The 25,794-nt window shown below is 31.6% G+C and overlaps 1 protein-coding gene across 1 annotated transcript; it reads left to right on the top strand.

Moving 5' to 3' along the window:
* The first annotated feature begins 1,217 nt into the window (after nt 1-1,217).
* On the top strand, nt 1,218-25,667 carry LOC129225620 (uncharacterized). The gene is given in 6 exon segments (XM_054860090.1): nt 1,218-1,467; nt 1,469-1,553; nt 7,159-7,326; nt 9,185-9,235; nt 14,614-14,684; nt 22,135-25,667. Coding segments are annotated over 6 exon segments (942 nt in total). The 5' UTR covers nt 1,218-1,314; the 3' UTR covers nt 22,549-25,667.
* The last annotated feature ends 127 nt before the right edge of the window (nt 25,668-25,794 follow it).

Below are 25,794 nucleotides of genomic sequence, written 5' to 3'. Positions count from 1 at the left end.
TTTCCATTCCATTCGTAGAAACAAGAAACCCAACGGGTATTGTCCTATTATAGTTTGTAATAGCAAAAAACATAAATTGAATTCAAGTCGATTTAATTTTTGGCATTTCTCGTGAAAAAATACGTTGGAGTTTATGAGGGGAGCTCAGGAGGGACGGGGGGGGGGGGGGGGGGCTCATGGCATAGGCTGTGAAATTGAAATTTTTTGGAAAGGGGGTAATTTTTAAAAAGCTTTTCATTTCATTTCGAGGGTTTCGCACTTGGGGGAAGGGGTGTGCTCTTCAGAAATTTAGGGGGGGGGATGCACCCTTAGGACAGGCTTGTCATTTAGAAGTTGTCTATTGCCCCCGACTTTTGAAAATAAATTTATTTGCAAGTAATATAGGCGTGCTTTTTTGGTATAACTTACATTAAGTATTTACCCTTTGCCCTCCTCCCGTCACTGAACAAATCACAATGTCGGGAATCCCATGAGGGGGGCGGGAGGGTGAGCAGGTCCTTCATTTAAAAATTTTCCAAGGAAGCGGGGCAAAGGGTTTATGTTCGATACAAAAATTAACTTTTTGCGAAGTTCGTCGAGAAACATTGTTAATTTCAAAATTATTATTAAAATGTAATTTAATTTGGAAAAATATTTCAAATTAGAAGTCTTTTGGGCCATAATATCGGTTGTTTATTTTTATTTTTGCATTGTTTGTTATTTTCATTACATTTTTTTTCATTCACTTCATCTCATTTTTTAATAAATACAAAACTAGTAATATTTACCGATATAAAATAAATTATCATAGAAGTTCAAAATTTATGAAAATACTGCAGGGTAAAATAAGATTAATTGTTCTTCTGTATTTACATTGCAATTTTCACAGAAAATTAACACAATACTAAATTAAAAGAAAAAATATATTTCTTTGCATAAACTAAGAATATTTTAAATTTGCTTCATCACGTTAATTTTTTTCTGTTGCAGATAAAAAGGAGCCACCTAACGAATTTTACTCAGAAAATTTTTGAACTGCGCAACTTGTGTTTCAAATAAATTTTAAAATTAGCGTCAAGCAATCCTTCTTTTTTAATTTCGGAACAAAAAAAAGCGATAATGTGAATGATATTTGGCGATTCTGTGGGCAAGTAAATTTTCAAAACAATTTGGCGCATTTCGGGATCTCTAGTCTTTTCCATCTTTCTCGTCAGATCCGCGGCCGAGCCCGAGCGACCTGCCAGCCTCCTCATTTACTCCCAGAATGCCTAGCGCGTGGGACACATTCGCCCGCCACTTTCTACTATTCAGCACTTGGCGTTACGAAAACGAAACATGGCGGTCGTTCCAACTGGAAACATGGCGGTAGTTCCAACAGTTGTACAAACTAATGTGGTAGTCGCCCAACAACAGTCATACACACACGATATTGAAGAATTAAGTGCTATTGCTATTCCAGTTCAACAAGACGATTCCGGACAGCCGCCACTTAAAAAAGGGACGTGAATCTACAGGGAAGTGGAAGGGATATGATAGCAAGCGCGTTTTCAAGAAGGAATGGGAAGACCGATACGGTAAGTGTTCTTATACTGCGCTTTTGGCGAGATCGATGTCGTTTCGGCACGGGTTGTCATTATGGCGGCCGCTCAGGCTTCAGGGCGACGCCCAGGACGCCAATCTTTAAGGTAACACTAAAATTACGCCAAATGAAGTTCAAGATAGTTGAATATGAAAGGGTGTCCCTGATCTAATCGCCGATTCTATACATCATTGAAAATTAAAGTTTTCCACACTTTTTGAAGTTCTGCATACTCATCCTCTTTCATATAGTTGATATTAAGATGGCGTCTTCTTTGTACTTCGAACGAAATAGTGACGTGATGCGATATATTCTTCATGGCATGTATTTGACACGACACTTAAGATATGAAAATGTCACCCCTCATATAGTTACACATTTTGATAGCCGATTATAATTTTTTTATTGTTGTGGGTTAGCGAATTTCACGTCGTACTTGTAAGCCTAAAATTGATTAAATTCGAGATTTTGTAATTCAATGGAATGCTCTATTGGAGATTCCCTAATTTTCATTGGCATTTCTTGCTACTTCAGAAAAAATCAACTCTGGAATTTTCCAGCTTATAAACTATTTACGCACACAAAAACAAATTTCATTGCTTGAAAGTATATTACATAAAATAAAAAGACATCCACGAACGATAGATATACATGACAATTGTTGACGTTCTACTGAAATGCGTATATGCTCCCAATGTATTACAACTTAAAACGACAGCTATTAATTTATTTCTGTAGAAAAATGAGTCCTACACTTTAAAAACTTAAGTGAAAAAGTTGTGGCACAATCATACAATTATCCCTTCTTCTGCATTTTTTGAACATTTGCTGATGCACCATTTTGTACCTTTCATATTTATTCTTCAAAAATCAAAATATTTTCTTTTTGCTACGTACGTTCCTGTAAAATGTCATTTTTTAAAGTACTTTTTCGGAACTGAAGATTTTCTGCTTTAAAGTTATTAGAGTACTGCAGGAAAATTCCAGGGTGTTTTGAAACTTGACAATTTCTTTATTAAAAGGCCTCTGAAAAGAAAAGAAAAAGCATTTTATTATTGCAGCCTTTTAGGCATAGGTCCAATTTGTTTTTATGTAAAAAAGATATATATATATATCTTTAATTTTTTTTGCTTCAAAAACGTTGTACCTACATCTTATTAAAAATAAATTTTTCGACCTTCAAAAAATTATTTAGTGTTTTCAAACTACTAGTCCCTGGATATTAATATTTTCTTGAGTCTTACTTGTCTCTAGTAAGTAATATGGTAAAACCAAAGTATTTTTTTTTGGGGAGAGGGGATAGGCGAAGTCTGGCTGGGAGCAAGTGTAACTGAAACATCTCAACTTTTTTTCAGAGGTAGGCAGTATTTTAAGTCAAGGCAGCATACACACAGCGTGGTAAGGTAAGAGAAACTCGGCAAAGTAAAATAGTGGGTAGAAAGATAAGCTCAGTGAAAGAAATCGACGAGTATTGACTCGGATTGTAATGTCTAAAAAGCGATCAACAGCAGCAAAAGTGACCACAGAACTCAAATCACCATCTGGATTCACCAGTGTGAGTAATTACATTTAGAATGCACCTTTATAAACATCACACCCGAGGGTCCCCTGTTCCTATCGCACCTTTATAAACAGAAAATTTACGGCATAGTAGAGATTCCCAAAACACTTGTCACAGATGTTAATGCTGCAATGCTGCCATACTTGCAAATCCTGGTTGATTGATGAGTGGAAGAGAGTAATGTGGTCTGACGAATCGTTTTTTACACTTTTCCCTACTACAGGACGGGTACACGTTTGGAGGACATCAGCACAAGCATATGATCGTGATTCTCTTCCAACTGTCAAGCATGGAGGAGGATCTCTTATGATATGGGCAGGCATGTCGTGGTTTTTCGTTGAACCAGTCGTAACCCTAAAAGGAAGGATCACTGAGGAGAAGCATGGAGACACTTTAACTGACCAGATCCATCCTATAATGCAAACATTGTTTCCTGAAGGAGATGGAATTTTCCAAGATAATGCACCTATCCATTTGGCGGGACTTGTCCAATAATGGTTTGATGAACACAAGGATGAAGTTAAACATCTGCCTTGGCCAGCATTGTCACCTAACCTTAAAATAATTGAACCGTTATAGTCTATATTCAGTAAATTACCGCCCAATAGCCAGGGCTAAAGCAGAAATACATCGCCAGCTCAGTCATTTCCAGCCAAGGACTGCAGTTTCGTGTTTATTAGCACTCATCAGCCCGGCATAGGAAAGTGACTGAGCTGGAGATGGAAAACCTCTAAGGAAGCCAAGAGTGCCAAACAAACTGGTAGCTAATATAGAATTAGCGCAGACCAGACGAGTGACTGAAGCAATGGTTGTTTTCCATCTCCAGCTCAGTCACTTTCCTATGCCCGGCTGATGAGTGCTAATAAGCATGAAACTGCGCTCCTCGGCTGGAAATGACTCAGCTGGCGATGTATTTCCATTATAGTCGACTTTACAGCAATCAATACAGAATCGATATCCTTCGCCAGCCTGCCATGAGGGATAAAACATATTTTCAGTTTAGTTTGTTTTTTGTAATAAACTATGGTTCATTCTATCTGTTTGCAGTCAAACAAAATCTTAAATTTCCCCTAAAATTTTTCTGAAATGTTGCAAAAATCTGAAAAAGTCGACTGTAAACAAACATTGTTAATGAAGATACTATTTATTTACAATATTATTACCATTCAAAATTGACAGGATTCTCTCATGGCCAGTAGGACTAACAGACTTTGTAATCGAGGAACAAGCAAGATTTGAAACTTTTACCTATTGCTTATTTTATTAGACTGGTCCACCGTGTAGTAGCTGGGGTAGATATAAAACTTGACTGAAAAATGTTTCATGAAACTTGTTTTGAAAAGCTATTTAAGACGACACCATCTCTGGTGAGATTAGGGGACTAGATGTCTCGCCTCTAAAAATTTGCATGGTTAGCATACAAGATTACAGATATGTACAGTGCCCGCCGCTTATTAAAATCACATTCCTTCGGGACTCATTTGATTTTATAAAGCGGCTGATTTTATTCGGGGTCTGTCCAGGATTTTTCACAGGGTCCGTTTTTTGTGAAAAATCAAATAATTTTGTGAAAAATGAGTTAATTTTGTGAAAAAGTCAAAAAAAAAAAATTTTTTTTGTTAAAACGAAATTTTAGAATTCAGAGATGGAACAAACTGCATCAATTAAACTTAAAGTTGAGTGTTTTCCTCTTCTATGTCGAAAAAATCATTCTGGAGTGTTTTTTCTGATATTTGGCGGGGGGGGGGGGGGGGGGGGCATCGCTCTCTCAAGTATCAATATTTATCTACCATTGTACATTACGTTAAATTATACTAGAAATATTTCTGTGCAGTATTTAAAATAATTGTAACAAAAATATAAATAAATAAAATAAAATTCAGAATAGGGTTCAGTATTCAACTTTTTGACCCAAGACACTCTTAAAAAGCACAGAATTTCGTTTAAAACTTATAAATTTCGTGATTTTAACAAAAATAAAAAGATATTTCAATTGTTTACCTCTTAACAAAGCGTAATAATCATCAAAAATTCGAAAAATCGGATTCCTACAGCGGATGCAAAGAGATCGCAATGCTCAAAGTGAAGGCATCAAAAGTATAAAAACGGCTTGTAAAAGAAATATTTTTGATAAAATTATTTTAAAATTGCATTTTAGAGTCCCATGATAAACATATCATTAATATCTGTGGACACCGTTGATCCAAAAATAAATAAATAAATAAAATAAACCATCTATTCAGCATTTTAATTTTTGACTCATAACAGAAAATGGAATTTTGCTTTAACAACTTGAAATAAGAGTTCTAACAGAAATAAAGATACTTTTCATTTATTTGAATCCTAATAAAGCGTAGTTAGCTTGAAAAAAGAACAAAATATGATTATCATATCGGATGTTAAAAGATTTTTCAAAATATAGACATCTAAAGAAAAAAAAAAGGTAATTAAAAGAGTTTATTTAAAGTTAATCATCCTTGTTAGCATCGAAAAATCAAAACACATATAATTTTCTCCCAAAATAACAAGTAAACATCGCACTGCACCGTAAAAACGTAAATATTGACAAGCTGGCAAAATGATGAGAATATTTTCTAATCAAGTTATTATAAAGGTTCAACTCCAGACGCTAAGTGGTGATAATTTTGAAGTTGGTAACCCTATCTGAAGCGATCATATTTTTTCCTCACCCTTACTATCCCTTTGCAGTTCTAAGTTCATTTCGCAGATATATATTATTATTGTTTATTAAATCATGAGTGGAGAAAAGTGCTTACCAATGCCTTTTCAGAAAAGTTTACAACAACACCGCTGCTAATTAGCTGTGATAAAACAAACAACCATTATATTTACTTGGCAGTAGCAATTATTTATCGCTTGTGCAGGAGCATCTGAGAAAAGTGCTTACCAATGCCTTTTCAGAAAAGTTTACAACAACACCGCTGCTAATTAGCTGAGATAAAACAAACAACCATTATATTTATTTGGCAGTAGCAATTATTTATCGCTTGCAGGAGCATCGCAAGAGTGCCGATTTTTTTTTTTTTTTTCAAAATTGGCCGATTTTGTATAAGCTGATCCCTCTAATTTGACTTAAAAAAAGGTTCCAAAAATTATCAGTTTATACACAGAAATATGCGTTATTTTGCTTTCAGATTTGCTCTTTCAATAAACAATTTGACAGATCCGATCTTGTTTATCAGAATTTTGTGAAGGGTCCGTTTTGTTTGATCGGGATTTTGTGAAAGGTCCGTTTTGTTTGATCAGGATTTTGTGAAAGGTCCGTTTTGGTTGATCGGATTTTTGTGAAGGGTCCGTTAACGGACCCAAATATCCTCTGGCCAGACCCCTGTTTATTATCCGGCATTCAAAAAAATGAAAGTTTTTGAAGTTTAAATACTCTAAAAATGAATTGAATTACTTCATTTATTTCTGTTTTAAGTGTTTTAAAATACAGTTATCATTTTAACTAAATAAGAGGTACATTTTTTTCAATAATTATTTGCACAAGAATCTTGAAATGTAGGTGTATTGTTTGCTTAGCAGAATTGGGAGAGCCAAGATTCAATATCGTTTAAGAGTTTACCAAGTGTTTTGTAATGTTCAACATATTTTCCTCTTTGTTCTAAAGTGCATCGTACATTATCAAGCACTTTTCTGACATCTATTGAAAATGAAGGGTCAAATTTGACTCTGAGATTTCCTCATCTTCTGAGATCGATTCCTTCACTTCTTGGTGCTTTTTTAAAAACATTTTGCTGATGATGTCCAAAAGTTTGATTTTATAAAACGGCAATAGTAATTTTGTTAAAAGATGGTTTTAACATGTTTTGGTATTGCAATGATTCTGTTCTTCCAGATTTGATTTTAAAAAGCAGCTGATTCTATAATCCAGTGATTTTATTAGAGGTGGGTACTGTATTATGTAAAGTAAAATTATGTCAAATATTAAGAGTTTCTGTTAATGAAAATTTTTAGAAGCAAGAATTTTAAACTTGTGCGTTATTAATGACTTCAAATGTTTATATATTTTTTTCAGCATGGGTATCAGCTGTGCCCGAGGATCCTACTCTTGCATTTTGCAAAATCTGTGGAAAAAAGATAAGAGCTCACAAAGGTGACATTGAAAAACATCAAAAAACGAAAAGGCATCTAAAGAAACAAACAACTTCAGACATTTTAGCAGATCTTATTCCAATATCTTGTGGTAAGTAAATAATAGTACTTTATTTACTAATACTTTTTTCATTAATAATAAAATAGATAGCATAGTATACTCCCAATTAATCCGTGAGTCAATCACCAATCAGGAACATGTATTTTCGCAGCAAAAAGAAAATACCAATGGCTGTTTTATTGTCGAAAAATTGCAAATTTAAACTCAGTTATTTTTGTTTTATTTATTTATTTATTGTGCTTTCGTCAATCGTACATACACTTGGTCCATAATGATAAGTTCCGTTTTGCAAAAATACAAAACATTTTTACTGTACTGTATATATTTTCATTGTTTGTAGAGAGTATTATGTATCAATACAGCTAAGTTTTTGAGAAAGGACAATTTTCACCTTATTTGTCTCTCATTTTAGTTTTTTTTTTTTGTGGTTTATCCGCAGCACTTGTGCCACCCAATTCCACAGATAATATGGAGTTTACTGTACTAACTATTAAATGCTGCTAAAGTTAATACAGGGCTACAGCTAAAAATACAGCTAATGGCTGAAAGTGTAGTATTAATAGCTCATTTTTGTGCTTCTTTGAAGAAACACTGCATGGGTAACATTAGAGCATTGGCTAGAATGCTTGAAATTGCTAATCTTCATTCCCATCAGGGTGATTGATTTAGTTTTGAGCTTTTTGTAGGTGCCCACTAAAAAGGCCCAGCTCCTGGGATAGGGAATCTAGGCAGCCACCTAGGGCGGCAGGTTTTAGGGGCAGCAAGTTTTGTAATTGAAACATTCCTTTTAAAGTATGAATATGTGTAGGGTATCTGCGATGTATTTCATAAATATCTGCTTCAGCGCCATAAGATACACTGCTTCAATGCTAAAAAAATAATTTGGAGTGTGTACCAGTGCTTCCAAATGTAAAACATAGTTCGGAATTTAACTAGAAATTCAGTTTAATTTTAAAGGCTGCAAATTGCATTATTTAAAAGTCTTTTAAAATTATTGATATCTGTTTCAGTGTCATAAGATGCACTACTTTAATGTTAAAAAAGATAATTTAAAATGTGTTCTAGTGCTTGGATATGCTAAACCAGTTTGGAATTAAACTAGAAACTCACTTTAATTTTAAGCACTTTAATGTTATTTTTATTTTACTAATAAATTATTATTTTATATTATTATTTAATGTAAGGGGAGGGCAGCACTTTCAATATTGCCTAGGGCAGCAAAAATAGTAGAGCCGGCTTGTCTCGTACAGCTTTTCTTTCTTAAAGCTTAATTTATTCTATAGTTTCATATCTTGTATGTGCATGGTTAAATAATGCCTTGTGACATTGTTTTCTTTATTTTTTAATTTTTTAAAGTCATTTTTATAGCTTTATCTCTCAGTTTGTTAAATTATCAATCCGTTTTTTTTAAGTGTAATAGTTAATTATATTGCGTACTTACCAACTTTTATGCATTACACATAAAGTTTACATTTTGGTGTTTATTTCATCAGCCAATATTCGTTCTTCAGATTAAGTAGACTTTTTTCACTTAGTATATTTATCCTTCTTAAATATTAGTGGTGCAACATCCATGAAAAAATATCGATTTTCCAAATGAAGGCATCATGAAGAAAGACATTGATGGTGTCAATACTTCTACCCAAAATTATTGATGTTCTGAATCATCGATGTTTTGACACATCTACTGTTAAATATGTATACCTGCCTAATAAGCTCTAAAAAATGTAACATTTTTGAAAGTTAATGGCATGCACACACAGAAAAAATTAATTCTTCTCCATATATTCCCAAAGACAGCTCGATATATCAACTTTTCCCCCTTTATGTGCGATTTATTTTCTGTACGATGTACATGTTCTGATTTTTGATTTTGCATGTTTTATAGGTGATGGTGCTGAAGGTTATGACGGACAATATTTAGATGCTAGAAATAATGGTAATAAACTGTTAACTTTTAAAATCAGCTCAAGTTGATTATAAGCTTTAAAAACTTAAAAAAGAAAAATGGTTTTTGGAGTTCAAGTGCAATAAATGCATTATACCAGTGGTGCCCAACCTTTTTCTGCCCAAGAGTCGAACCTCTTATTAAAATCATTCTCTCTGACCAGAACCAGAGCATATGCATTGCAAACTTTCAAAATATTTTTAAATTTTCTAAATAGTATGGGGAAATATGATTCTTTTATTAAATGCATCTGTTTTTTCAGACACCAATTTCTGAACATTTGGATTCAAATTTGTAACTTAGTCATTCATCATGCTTTTTGATTTTAACATTAAACAAAACAACCGGTTACACAGATCAGTATTTCAGATCCGGATGTGGTTTGCGGGCCGTAAGTTGGGCACCACTGATCTATACTATTAAATATTGATCCTACATATCTATGTTTGCCTATTTTTATGTATGTAGGTATCTATGTCCGCTTTATGGTCACTTCTGATTCACTATTGCGGGGATGACTTTATCACGCATATCACATGACCTCTGTTATGATTATGTGACTATGATGACCTATAAGGTTTAAAGTGGCAAAATGTTTGGCGACATTTGGCAATTTCTTACCAATTGTGGTGCCAAAATGGAATTGCCAAAAATGACGTTTTATTGATATCTCCTCAATTTCTTGTCACACACGAAGATTCCAAGTAGATACTGTGTAAGACGTTGCTTGCAGATAATCCATCCATAAACATGCATTCATATTTTCCCCGCAAACACAAACAAAAGTGTTTAACCTAAGCCAAAGAAGGCAATATACTAAAAAATCAAATGAAAAAAGTTTATATTATGTTCAGTTTTAGCAAAATATTGGAAACTTAAGCCGTGGAAACTCTTGACTGTTTCTTCATTTTCCAGCTTGTTGACATTCTATGAAATTCAAAATTGAGTCATGGAGTTTTAAAAGAGTTTCTATATTATCATCTTCATATTTGTTTCCTTCTGAAAACTATTTGTTCCACACAACTGAAGAATTAGATGCATTTTCTTGCAGCTTTTTATTTTGAAAAAACTCCTTACTCCAAGGTCTCTAGGAAGTTGGATTCTCCATGGAGAAAGTCTTTTACTTTTTGGCAGTACACCATGAGACAACTTCTAATTCCCATATTTTAATGAAGAATTAGTTTAGCCCACTGTTTTGCTTATCATTTCTACTGGAAAGAATTTGGATGAGGTGAACTTTCCCCTTTCCAAGTGTACCACACCCCAGTTATCCACTGTATTTGGAACTTTTTTAGCTTATGTTTCTAGCTGTCAACTTTTCCAATTCATTCGTGACTCCTGTGTTTTGATACTTCTCTTTAACTCCCTAAAAGAGTGATTATGTCTTGAATTATCATTAAAACAAAGAAATTCTCTAAGAAAGGAATTTTTCAGTAATTAGAATTTCGGGAATATCCTAACAGTCACGATTGCAAAAGCGAAACCTTTTCATACACAAGTATGAAAATTGTATAATTTCTTCCTATAAAAATTCATTTTCCTTTTTATAAAACTAATTACCCCAAAAATGCAATAAATTGTACCAGATTTCTGAACTTTCCATATTTTAGTCTGCAGCAAGGATTGTTAATTTTAACTTCTAAGCAAAAATAAACTTATTCCACTTTTGATACTTTTTTTTTTCAAACCTAAAAGTTGAAATTTTTTTTTTTTTTTTAATTCCAAAAAAGCAAAACTAGTGATCTCAATTTCCAAGTTTTGGTTCCTGAACTTTGGAGTTCAACGTTGAACACTGAAGTTAGGCTTCTTTACAATCTTGATTTACAAAATCTTTCTTATATCTTAAAAATCCCTTTTTACACTCAATCTTACAATGGTGGCCATAAGTGTGGACATTTTTTGAAAATTTCAAATTTTTCAACTTTGTATGCTTGTAGAATATATCAATTTTCCCTTAAATACAAATGTTTATATATCAAAGTGAAGGTAATTTAATGTAAAATTTAATAACAAAAACAGTATTACAATATCTGTATTACAAAAAAAGTTATGCAACTATTAGTTAGATCTGTCTTAGATTTGCATTTGATGCTTATACAATCACTACTTACTAGGATAACCCTTATTTTTTAAGACTGCTTCACAGCGTCTTTTCATCAAGTGAACGAGTGTTTGGAATTCATCTTTCTTAATCACATGGTACCAAGAATCAATTATAGATTCAATATGTTGTCTTTATTGGATGGAAGTTTTTTCATACAAGAATTTTCAAACATCGCCAAATTTTCAATTTGATTGAGATCAGGGCTGTTTCCTGGCCATGGTAATATATATATGCCTTTATTTTGAAACCATAATTTGCATGCTTTTGCTGTATGGCATGGAGCTGAATCCTGCTGAAAAATAAATGGTGCTTTGTTGGGGAAGAGATCCTTGATGGAAGGTATCAATTTTGGTTCCAAGACTTTTGATGTATTTTTTAGATTTCAAAATGACATCAATTACTTGAACTCGGCCCACACCATCTGCAGACATACAGGCCCAAATCATGACATTTGTTAGGTTTTTGTAGTTTCTTCAATGCAATCAGGATGAAGCGTTTCACCTACTCTGGTTGTTGCGTATTTTCTACCATCACTACCAAAGAGGGATATTTTACTCTCATCGCTCCAGATTACTTGCTTCCATTAATTTTCTAATTGTTTTGTGTTCTTTTGCCCATTTAACTCGTTTTTTCGCGTTGCTTTCGATTTAAGTATGGTTTTTCCTTGGAATTCTAGCTTGTAGTCCAAATCCTGATAACCTTCTTCTTATTGTTCTTGAACTTACTGCTATATCCATTGCATTCATTTCACATTGAGTGGCATCTGATGAAATTTTTCCATCTTGAAGGCATAGCTGTTTTATTTTTGTATCATCAGTAGCAATTGTGCATTTTTTTGGCCTGATTTGGCCTTATTTTCCACTGCTTTTGTTTTTTCATAATGTAAACACAACTTTCGGACACCAGAACAAGTCACTGAACCACCAACTTGTCTTGCAATTTCAGCATAAGAGAGGCCATTTTCTCTCAATAGGACAATTTGACTTCTTTTTGTTAATGTCCAATCAGTTCATCTTGTTGATGACATTGTTTAAAATTAGTTTAATTCAAAAAAAAAAAAAAAAAAGAAGGAAAAGGACTTAATACTCAACAACAGCAATGCTCTAATTAATTGTACTAGTATGCATCATTCCGCAAAATATTTCCACAACAATAACTCTTTTATCATCTAAAGAACCTAAACTATAGTTACAGACATTTGATTGGTCCTCAGAACTGTGATTGGCTAGTAGGCTTTTATTACAAACATCATTATTCAAAACAATTTGTGTTTGTTTGTTCTACTAAAGTAAGCATAACTTTTTTCATATTTCAGAAATTTTAATTCTGTGTTTTATTAAATTCTTCATTAAATTACTGTCGGGCCCCGCTTAATCGCGTAACGGATAAATGAATACCCCAATTATACGAATAAAATATCCCGGAACCAAATATTTCCCATGCCGTAGATGCAATCCCTGCTTAATCGAATAATATTTTTTGAAACCAACAGTATTTGTTTAACTGGAACCAACAGTACCTTCAATTTGATATGTAAAGAAAACATTAGTATTTAAGTGAACATCAATATATTCTACAAGCACACAAAGTTGAAAAACATGAAACTTTCAAAAAACGACCACAATTTTGGTCACCACTGTGTGTCACTAAATTTATTAATGCAGACTCGCTAATTTTATGCATAATGCTCCCCAATTTTCATCTTTCAATGTTGGCAGCTGTGTATATATATATATATATATATACATATATATATAGTAAAGTGTGTAGTTTCACATACACGGGTAGCACAGAAATAAGTGTATGTAACAACGAAGATAAACAACAATAACAACAACAAAAATGAACATGGAACGTTAAAAAATAACCTAGGAACATTGAAAACAAGAATTGATGAAATCATGGGTATTAAACTGCTGCTACGTTTACGAAGAGCTGGAGCAGCTGGCATATTAAATATTCTGCAAGGTTTCTGTGCGGGTCAGTATCATACATGCAGCAAAATTGATTAGAAGTAAAAGTATATGTATTTGAATTAACGAACTAATATGTGTAGCTACTTATAAGGCTTAATATAGAAGGCAGGAAAATTATCAAACGTTATATATGCTTATTTTTTGTATATATGCAATAATTTTTATAAATGTAAATAGTATGCATATTAGTAATATGCTGTCATGTATTACCAACCCCCCAGCTCTGACCTGCAAAATAAAAGAGAAAAAATTACATACCACATGATTTCAAACATTTCGTCGACAACAATGTCTATGTCTAGGTATCCATTTGCCAGAGACGAAAATCCGATGCCACGCCAATCGAACAGGTCGCTGGGGCAGGGCATCCAAAAAGCACCTTCCTGTCGAAAGGATTTCAGCACTCTTTATCATCAAAGTTACCCAGTTACACTGTTGCCAAATCGCAGTTGTTTGGGTGGAAACTAAATCTGTCCTTGTTGAAGAAAAGATTTCTTGAACAAATTAAGATAATAAAATGTGAAATTGGCAGGATAAAAATTGTAATAGTAGAGATTTGCAGCAAATTTGAAGATTTGTTTATTAAATTGAGAATTGTTGCTACAAATTTTAAAGAATCTGCTTAGCTGTCCAATTATAATATTAATGAAGATCTTTTTATGTAAATTACTGTACCAATGTGGCATACTTTTTGTGTAAAAATTGAAGTTATCTTTTTTATCATAGATATCTGTAATAAGGTTAGAATCAACAATTTTGAAAGAAATGTCCAGAAAATCGGCAGACAGAAAGTTGTCATTGGCTTTATTGAGCTGTAGATTTTGTGGATAAATTAAAGGGAAAAATGTCATCCATACTTTTTATATATATATATATATATATATATATATATATATATATATATATATATATATATATATATATATATATATATATATATATATATTATTTTTTTGTAATTTTTAAATTTAGCATTTTATCCTCAATGATTCAGTGGCGAGTATTAAAACAATTTTTACAACTAAATCTAACAATGGTTTGTTGTTTACCTTACAGACTTATTTTTTGGGTTTTTAATTTGTGTTGTAGCCTACTGAAAAAAATTCTGCTATCCTGGGTAGCACTCCAAAGTTAAATCCCCGTGAGTGAGCTTGTTTTTTGTCGAAGACATTCATTGGTGGTCATCTTGAAATGGATCTATTGCAGCTTAAAAAAAAAACCTTGGTTCTAACTTGTATACTTCAATGCTTAATTGTTTACGATAATATTGATATATTGTTTTATTTCAGAAAATCTAGATGGCACAAAAAATGACATAGAAACCAATGGTGATGCAAGAGTTGTACCCCCGACTGCACAAGTATGTACAAGTTTAGTTTTGTTTATTTGGGGTGATATTTTTCTAAAACAGTCAACCAGCAATGGTTCTAGCAAAAAATATCATTTGTAGAAATGTGCATTTTATTCTCAAAAAATATACTTTAAAAAAGCATTGATGTGTTTGAATATTTCATAAATCTGATTGAATAGAGTTCAATACCATCCAAAACTTTTGCCTTATTACCTGCTGTCTTCAGTATTGCTATCACTACCCATCAGGTTTAGGTTTAGTTAAGTAAGGTTTAGTTTTCTTTGATTAGCCTTATCTTTCAATGGTGTACCAAGGGATTGGCAAGAGTGGCTGTCGCCAGGGGCGCAACAGAAAGAGGGAAATTTGCCAAGATTATTTCAATTTTTTTTAATGATTTTTAAGTAAACTATTTTAATTCCTTTTTGTTAAAAATTAGTAAGAATAGATCTAAAAAAATTTAGAATAGAGCTAAAGGAGGGCACCATTCCTGTAGTTTGCCAGGGACACTAGAGCCCATAGGTGCCACTGGTATTAGTTAGCTGTCAGGTGGTAGACAGCATTTTGAACTCCAACCACCTCCAAAAGGAGGAAAGTAAAGGTCAAACTTTTGTGAATGTAGAACTGTACCAATTACGCAAACTATCTATGCTGTACCAATCTGCTACAAAAAGCTGAAAAATGTACCTTTTTGGCCAGATCTGGTGAACTTGTTTCAAAAAATGCTGCGTTCTATGTTGTTACGAGTCAGTCCAAAATGCTTTTGCATTTAGATGCTCTACTCGTATGCTCTATTTTTTTTGTATTTCATTTTTTTCATTAGTAAAATACTTGTAAACTAGTTATTAACCATTTCAAGAAAATTTAATTCTGTTGATACAAGACAAAACAACTTGGAAAACTTTGCATTTTTTTAAATTAATCTTCATTTTAAGTTAAAAGATTTTTTAAAATAAAAATTAGAGATAACTGGGGATGAGCTTCCTCATAGTTTCCAAAAATTTCACTGTCTTCAGAAAATATTACTTGACTACTCCACTATCACCCCTTCAATTTAGGGACCTTATAAAATTTTTTTTTGTCTTCTCACTTTTTTTTGCTTTAAACTTTTGATATCTTATCTCTGCACATTATTTTGACCATTTTTGCTATTGGAAGCCCCAAACAGAATACTTGATGATGTTGTGCAATGTAAAACCTTTGACCAAAATTGTTCTGAAAGTATGTTAAGAGCATTGTATACACAAGCAACCAATGTGACCTTTTCCACAAATTGAGAGCCCTAAACCAAAATAGTTTCATGCAGGAGGTTTTTATTTATTTATTTATTTTTTTTAATTATTAAAACTTCACTGTTGCTATGAATTTCTGTGAAACCTAAGCCGATTGAAATTCTCCAAAAATATATTGATGCTTTCTCAAATGCGTAGATAGAGCAAAGATACAAAATTTTATAAAAATCCGAACATAGGTTTTTTTTTTGGTCAATTTTACATGGCATGAAGGAGCAATTAAAATAATGTTAATAAATAAATAAACTACTAAAATAATAAGTAAAATGAGTCAAGTTAGGGTAGCATATAATAAAACACTACAAAACTTTCAAAATTAATTGAAATATTTTAAGGATGCAAAAAGATAGAAGTCCCAAACAAGCCATGCAATTTTCGACGATGGACATGTTTAAATGCTGGCATGCTTCCAAAACATACGTTTATGGAGGAAATTGCAGAGGTGAAGATTGATTGAAGGGATAAAAAGGAAAACGGGAACCAAAAACGCTAGAAAAATCAGAATCTTTTCCGATTTAGAATATAAAATTTTTGCAGAAACTACCGATTTTCTACAAATATCTTCCAACTCAAGATTGAATTTTGCACAAATTATGCAGATTTCTTGAAGTTCAAAGTAAATCGAAAGTACCTGCAGATACTACATTTCTCACGAGCAAATTCAACATTTTTTGCAAGCTTTCTGTCAAATTATCGTAATTTACGAAAATTTTAGATTTTCTTCTAATTTAAAGAAAGCTGAAGAATTTGTGCAAAATTCTACCTTCGGTTGGAAGATATTTGCAGAAATCTCTAGAATTTCTGCAGAAAAGTTGTCTGGGTTTTCCTCTCGCATTTGAACAGAATTATTCTTCAACTCAGGCACCTGTTCTGCGACGTATGTCGCAAATTTAGCAGTATTCTGCTTTTGGGATTGGAAGTATTTATCTAGGACTAACGGTTGTGAAAATAGGGTCTTGCAGTTGGGGAAAGAAAGAGGTTTGATTAAATTTATTAAAACCTTTTGTGCATTTAATATGTACGGTTTTTAAGAATATTCTGTAAATTTTTGATCAAAAAAATATCCACAGACAAGTCGGTAACAAAGCTTTTCCCCGGAACATCTTTGGAAAAAGATGATGCCGTATTCGCTGTATCTCAGTTTCACTTATCTGAAATCAAATTCTATTTGAATTTAGTCAAAGTCCTCCCCCCTACATTCTCGGATCTTTTTTGGTTTGACTTTAAAATTTTTGGCAGCCATTTAAAGTTAAAAGTTCTATTTTTTACTAAAAATTTTTCCATTTTGTTGGTAAAAAACCCATTAAAAAAAAACAAAAAAGGCTCAAAGTAGGTGGGAGGTTTTTTATATGCAGAATGTGTATAAAAATATTTTAAAATGCGAGTGAACAAACAACTTTGATAAAGTGGTTTTGAGAAAAACGCATTTAAAGTTTTAAAAGCATCAATTCCAGCTTCAGAGAGTACGTCCCTGTAGCAGATTCGGTCTCCTTAGCCTCTTCTTTTTTCATTATTTATTATTGTATTTTTATCTAACTGCGAGCAAGCAGCACTGACATTCTGAGTGTCTGCAGTTGTCAGATCTGCTGCATTGTTCGGCAGCTGCCTGAGCTACAGTTTGAAGGAGCAGAGACTGAATACTTGATAACTTTGAGAATTTTGCTTGAAACGGCTTGAAATTTTGGGAATATATATTTCTGAAATGTTTAACTACAAGATGGAACAAAAAAGAAAAAATCACTTTTTTGAACCTGCACCCTCCCCCCGAAAGCTGGGACACGCTGTATATTTACAGTGGCAGATGGATCTATAGGGGGGATAATGGGGATGGGGGAATAGTACTTCTCCCAACTTGCCAAAAACTATAAAATTGATTTTAAATTTAAGTTTATATAAGGGTCATTCTCCAGAATGTATCTTTTGAATGAAAATAATGTTCAATTTTAAAACCTTTTTTTTTTTTTTTAATTTTCATTCTTGCATGAAAAAGTAACCTACTTCTAAAAGTAGCCATAAAGAATGGTCCTGATAAATTCCAATTACTTTACTCATAAATTAAAAAAAAAAAAACAAAAAAAAACCCTGATCAAGGGGGAGGTGGAGAGAAGAAAAACTTATATATATATATATATATATATATATATATATATATATATATATATATATATATATATATATATATATATATATATATATATATATAAGATTAAGTAAACAGAATTTCAAATATTAAACAAATTATAAAAAACAAATTATGATAAAAAGGAAAAATGCAAACAGCTATTAAGTAGGAATAGAAAAAGAATGAATCCAGAGCTCATCAGCCGTGGAGGATTCATTAATTATGGTCAAAAGACCAAAATTTTAACTATAAACTAGAAGAGAATGTTTAAGCTCCAGTACATGTAATACAGAGTAACAATGGGCAAACGCACCACTTGCTAAGCTAAAAACAATAAACTAGAGCTAAAACCTAAAACTAAAAGCTGCGTTGCGCATCTATGGGCTCTTGGTGTGGTCTTTTCAGTATTTCTCACTTTTATTATATATATATATATATATATATATATATATATATAGTATTTGAAAATAGAAGCCAATGGAATATCGGAGAAATAACTTCGTTAATTGCAAACAATGAGCTATATTAATGATTAGTGTGAATCTAATACTAAGCTCTCTTAATTAAAGTGAGGCTTAAATTTTAGTTTTCCTTTTAATTCAGATTTGTGTTAAAAAACAGTGTAGTATTAATACATTTCCAACTTAGTAAATTTGATAATTTGCTGGTAATTTATTATTTGGTAGACTGTCTGAAATGGATTCATGTTTCCTCTATCATTTATTCTCACTTCAGAAATAAAGTCATTGATAAGGTCTGTCACGGAGGTGAGGAGTTTTCCATTAATATATGCCTAATGTATATGTTTTTCAGGGAAAGAAATTTTTTCCTTCTTGCTACAACCTGCACATGTTAATAAGCATATAAAAGCATATAAAAACATATGCACTTCTTTTTTTTACATTAATTTACATTCCTGAAATTCAAGTTCATGAAGGTGAGAATTCCCAACAAAACACAATTGGTTTTTAAAACAAAATCTATATTCTTGTTTTTCAACAAAAATCTTAAAACTTCTTTATAGCTGAAAATAAACAAGGGCGATCTCTCGTATCATCAAACATAAAATGAATGCGAAATGGCAATTTGTGTTCGGATAACAGAAGTGAGAATTTATTGTATAATGTAATTCCTTATCCTTCCAAAATCGAATAAAACACAACATTAAAAAAATAAATATACTGAAACAATTTATTAGTATTTGAGACACTTGTAAAAGAAATAATAATTAAGTAAATATATACTTTTAATTAAACAAGTTATTAAGCAATGTTAGCAGTCACATGTGATATGCCGAGGAGGTGAACCAAATTCACATGCTGTGAACCAAAAAGACATTAAGATGAAAATTATTATTAAAAAAATGTTTACAGTTTAAACTGATATATTGTGATGAAATTTTAAATTAAAAAACCTTGGTAAATGAATTGTTCCTTAAAGTTTATACTGTAAGAGGCATGTGACAGAAAAGTTATACTTTTTGAAGATTGACCCATAAATAGGTACACTGTTGTACAGTGTGTGTGTGTGGGGGGGGGGGGTGAATTAAGGAGACTGCAGCCATTCCTTTCATTCAGCACTAACAAAACATGCAACAGTTTTAATTGTGACTTTCACAATGGTATGGAATGGTTTGGAAAAAAAAAAAGTTTTATTCTGTGATTGACGACTGTTTATCATAAAACAGCATTTTGTTGGAAATAATTTAGGTTCTTACTTGCTCACAATGTAGTGGCATGTGTTAAGAAAGAATCAGAAAAAATTGAAGGATGCAAAAAAAATGCTTGAATATTTTTTTGTGGTTACAATTGTTGATTGTTGCTTTTAACAAATAACATATAACATTTTCCTTTAAATTCTTTGTAACTTGATAATATTTTTTTTCTCAAAATGAGCTCCAATTTTCTCCTCAATCAAGTAATATGTAAATTATTCAAAATTCAGTGCTGCTTGCAATTTCCCAATAGATGACTTTTCCTTTATGTATTTTAACTAATGGTGAGAGAGCATCTCTACATAGTATAAAATGAAGTCCTCAAAAAGCGTTTGTGTGTTTGAACTCGCAAAACTCGAGAACTACCCGGCTGATTGTGCTGAAATTTTAACAGTTTGTTCCTTTAAGTCCTGAAAAGGTTTGCAGACCAGTTCGAATAAAATTCGATGAATAGTTCTTTTTTTATTCCTATTTACGTTTAATTTTCACATAAATTCTCAAATATGGGGGTGAAAAATTACTTGCATATATTAATACTACATATCGTTAGAAAGGGTAGAATTCTACGCGTTCTATACAATTTGTTTCAATACTCTAACTTTAATACGGCGGGAGTTATTTGCGTTTTTATCTCAAATTTTTTTAGGCTTAGCTGAAATTTAGGCACTACTTTCTTCATTAAATAAATCAATCAAAAGTGAAGGAATTGTCCCACAGCTTTCTATTTGACGCCATTGGAAAAAGCGACCTTTTTTACTCCAGATCTAACTCGACCTATGGTCGAAAAAATAAGCTGTTATCTCGGAAGGAAAAAAAGTTACAAGCCTTTTTAAATCAAGTTTAAGAAATCTCGATTCCATTCAAATTGTGAACCATTTTCTTTCGCATTTTAATTCCTTAAACTTATTTTGTGTTTCCATGGTTACGCATTTTAAATCCATCTTTCTGGATTTAATTTCTTAAAAGTATTTTAATATCTGTCACCATTATTTGGAAGGGAAATCATGATGCGTTTTTTATTTATTTTTTATGCCTGATTGTTGAATATACATCATTTGACGCAATTTTTATTTTCAAGGTAGGCCGGGCAAAGCCGGGCAACGCAGCTAGTGATATTATATTAGAATCTGTCAGTATTTATTTTTGTGATATTTATTTGAAAGGGTTAGACTATAAAGTTGGGAGAATTTCCTACTATACCTCTGTATCTTGGGAAATTTTTTTGAGCTTTTTGTGGCACATAGTATACTCCCCCAACTCTTAGCTTTGTTTTTTGTACTATAGTTTTCAACCTTCTAGCTGGTTGGTATTTTCTTGTAAATAACAAGCATGAGATTCTTCCTTGGATCCTTGATTTTCTTGAATCCTCAATTTTTGTTATTTTCTATTTTTTTCCGCCTTTCATTTTTTTCTGTTTCAAAATAGTTTAAGTAAAATTACTAATACTGTCCCATTGCTAGGCTGATGTTGAAAGAGGGTTTTCAACACATAAATTTGACACAGAAGTCATGGGAAAAGAAGAGATCTCTTCCAGTGAGAACCTAGAAATTGATCGCTTTTTCTTTTTTTTTTTTTTGTCTTTTTTTGCACTTATTTGGTGCAAGCTCTATTTTAAAATTTCGTTTATTTTCTTGCTATTTTTGATCATTAGATTGTCTTTTTAGCTCTTTTGTCTTACTGTTTTATTAACAGCATGTACGTGTTGGAATATTTTTGCATCCTTCACAGGATTTGAAATTTTTATCATCGGAGCATTCAGCAAAGTGTAGATGGATATTTTCAAATATTATTTTCCTTGAATGAACTTATAAAAAATTTGAGCGTTTGGAAGAAAATAAAAGGCGGGAAAGGGGGGGCGGGGTTACCTAAAGTAGTGTTTTTACAGGAAAACGTATATGTAACTTTGATGCAATTTATCAAAAAATGAAGTTTATATCTTACTAGAATTTTAAAAGTCTATTGAAATTTACATAACTTGTATACATTTAGGGGATTGAAAAACTATTCAGAGGTGGAAAATTTGCACCAGAATTTACAAATTCTAAGCCTTGAACATAGATATGAACTTTGGGTTGTCAACTTCCTCCTGATATGATTTTAACAAAACAGGATTCTTCTTCAATTTCTTCCTTAAAATCAAGAATACACTAGAACTTGTATTAATCATTCAAAAGCAGTTACAGGGCATATAGAACACAAGTTATAAAAATTATTTTAATGCAAATTGGTATAGTTTATTTGTTATGAAGTGTTATTTTATACTTTGAAAAAGTCTCTAATATAGTGATTTTTTTGTTTTAACGTTTCAAGTTAAATTTTTGTTTTGACTTTTAGGTAGCTGATGGCCAACAACAGATTATATATTTCACAGAATCAGCTGTTGATTCAGCTCATCAAGCAGCAAATAATGTAATTGATAAGTTGGTGGAAAAATATCATCAAAGAAGATTAGATAATTTAAAAATAGAACATGAAGCTATTCTGCAGCTTTACAAAGACCAATTATTATTGTCTCAACGAGAAACCCAATCAAAAGTTGATGCTGATTCAGAAAAAGCCCAGTTTGAAAGGGAAGAACATGAAGCTAGGTTGCGATTCATGCAGGAGGAACATAATGCAACAATAAAAGCAATTGAAGAAGAACATACTGCTAAACTTAGGGCAATCGAACAAGAACTAATTTTTGCTCGCCAAGAGTATGAGAAAAAAATGAGATTGCTAGATGTACAACTTTCTTCTATGAAATAGTGTTCCCATTTTTCATTCAGTTGTATGAGTTTTCATAAAGAGGGGGATCATTTTTAATGATTTCGATGGTCACCAATATTTGGTGGTGAAAATTAACAGTCCTGTGTAAATGACGCTATTTCCCATCACACGTGTGGAAAAATATCACTGGAGCTTAAATTTATTCTTCATACTGTTAAAAAGTATATAAAGTTACTAAGTTTCTTTGGAATTTTACATTCTCAAATTCTAGAATTTTTAAGACTTTTTGTTCTTTCTCACCATAATATGTTCTGTGTTTGTATACAGTCTTCTATTTTAGTTATGTCTTCATTTTTAGGTCCATCTTCTCATATATAGTCAAAATTACTTGAAATCCTTAAAAATTTTAAACAAATAGAGTATTAGTATTTTATGGTTTATGGATAAAATATTAGCTACTATTTTTAATAGTAATAATTGAGTTTTGAAATGAATTTATTCTGCTGTGATAAAGCAGTTAACATGTCAAAGGCTCCTTGTTTTGTAGTGCAAATTTGATTAAAATCTTACATAATTGTAAAATTCCCTTGCAAACTTTCTTTTTCAGACTAAAAAATATAATAAACTTTAAAATATTAAAGGTTATGCTTTATTTATCACATGTTATTTTTAAATTTAGGCTGCTTGAATTTGAATAACAAAACTTTTTGAATAACAAAGCTTCCCATTATGCCCTTCACATTATCCAAAAATTTGTTTTCCCTTAGAACTATCCACAATTTTTAGCTCAATATGTGTGAATTTTTTGAAATTGCTAGCACTCTCAAAACGCTCTCATACATGGTAAGTCTTTATAAATTTGTTGAATAAAATTTTAATTGCAAGTTAAATTTCATGATAGCCAATAATTATACCTGTTGCAAACTCGAGCTTTCGCCCGCTTTTATCGGAATCAATCAGAACATGAAGGCAAATATTTTCCCAATGATTACTTTATTCCCTTTTCTCCTCTTTTTTCTGATGCATGAAATAGGACTACTTTTGCTGTTAGGTATCCCCAGTTTTTTTTGCATTTCATACAATGTTTTTAGCAGAATTGATGTATATATTTATGAAAAGTATATTTACCATAAAAATTGTATTGAATTTGTATTATATTTAAAACAAAGTCTGTTTCTTTTTAAGTAAAGTAAGCATACTGCTAATTTATAATTACTGTAAAGCTTAAATTCACATTAGTGAATTGAAAGGGCATATTTTTTCCAACAAATGCCCAGTTTGTTACTAACTGCACTTTTCTTTTGCAAAACCACTTTTTTTGTGCCATTAAACTATCTCATAGTATGAAGGAAAAGAAACTATGACACATTTAAGTTTAGTTTCAAATTTACAAAAGATGAATGTGGCATATGTTGTGTTATTTCCTTTAAAATGCAAAATTATTGCATATTTTGATGAAGAAAGAATGTACATTGATTTGTATTTTTAAAACTCATTTTTTGTTTCATTTCAGCACATTATTTTGTATTCTAAAAAGTTCTCTAACTGTTTATTATTATTTCTTTCATTAGTGTCTGAGATTTCATCTTCACTCTCATTGGTTTTCATTGTGAAGAAATTAAAAAAAAATCTAGTTGCCAATAGTGTGTAGTAAATTGGCATAATTTTCTACATTTGGCTTGACTGATGCAGCTAAAATTACTATAGGATAATTCTCTCATTACATGGACTGTAATTTCGAGAAAATCTAGTACCATATATTAGAGATCATGGTGAAAATTTTAGCTGAATCAATCAAGCCAAAAGTTGTTTGTTTCTTGTTAAAGTGTAATTTAATGGATGAAACAATTGCATTATCATGATTTCTAAAGGTACTAGAACTCGTTTAATGAGAGAATTATTCTACATTTGTTTCATCTGTTAAAAGTTCATGGGAGGAAGAATTCTCCTATCAGTAAAATATTTAGTCAGAAAAGAAAAGTTATGACTTTTTCATTATTCAGCATTATTATAATGCTGGTTTTTGTATTAGCATTTAAAATGACTAGATTTCATTAACCTTTTATATTGAACGTCAATTATTTTTTTAAAACTGCAGCAAAATAGTTGATGTATTTGCATGTTTGTACAGTAACCTCTCGCTATATGGCTGATTTGGATATATAGTGCTTTTCCTTTGTTTAGTATAAAATTAAAGGTAAAAAATCTTGGCTTTAAACTTGAAGCCAGAACTGTAAAAATATAATTTTTCATATTTAGTCAATAAATAAAGATCATAGTTTCTTTCAAGTTTAATTCACTGTGATTGAACCAAGCACTGCAACAGGACTCAGTAACAGGAGTTCCTACCTTTTTCTGATCTGGTCTCTAAAAGTCCATCTTTTTCATCTGTGCTGGAGAAATCACATGATTTTCAAGAAATTTCTATTTTTTCAGGTCCTTTAAAAGTTCCTTATGTTTCAGTTTTGGTCCCTGAAGTTCTCTTTTTCTTAAATAATTAATGCTAAAAGCCCTGAACTGTATTGCAGCTTTTGATCTTTTTTATATTAGAAGAATGTAGTTTTTAGAGTGCATTGCTACGTTAAAAAAGCAATTGAAATACTATCTTTCAATTGTTTTTATTAGGGCAGTCACTCTAATACAAAAAAAAAAAAAAAAAAAAACTACATTTATTTAAGTGCACATTGTACATTATTACTTGTACCTAACATGACTCCATTTTAATGGTGGTGGTTGTTATCGTGTTATGGATATATCCCTCTTTTTTGTTACCACCCAACAAGGACGATATAGGAGAGGCTACTGTATTATTTTAATTTGAAAGCTTCTTAAAGCTCCATATGCTATGGAGTTTTTCCTGTTCTTTTGATCAATTTTTTCTTCAGTCAAGTCTAGTTGTTGATTATTTAGTTTCCTTTCATGTTCTGTTTAAAAGTTTCATTGTACATAACATATGACTATGAACTATAAGTATTGTCATAACCTTATAGTTACTAAATTGTTATTTGTTGCATTATTCCCAAGCTATTAAGAAGCTTCCATTTGCATTACATTTAACTCAAATTAATATTATTGTAGGAATGTAATTTGCACGAAAAGAATTTCTGTTATGTAATGCTCTGGTTTGGTGAATAAAAGCAATTATTTTCATGCAAAACTGTTTTTTTTTTTTGTTTCTTTCTTTGTCTTATCTCAAATTATTAAACTAATTAATAATTTGCAGATATTTCAAACATTGTATTGATGTAATTGATGCTTATTAACTTTTACCATTTTTTTAAAACT

Source organism: Uloborus diversus, chromosome 1 (assembly GCF_026930045.1).
Source record: "Uloborus diversus isolate 005 chromosome 1, Udiv.v.3.1, whole genome shotgun sequence".
NCBI classification, from domain to species: domain Eukaryota; kingdom Metazoa; phylum Arthropoda; class Arachnida; order Araneae; family Uloboridae; genus Uloborus; species Uloborus diversus.
Note: the sequence above shows the minus strand (reverse complement) of the source record. Positions and strands in the feature narration are given on the sequence as shown.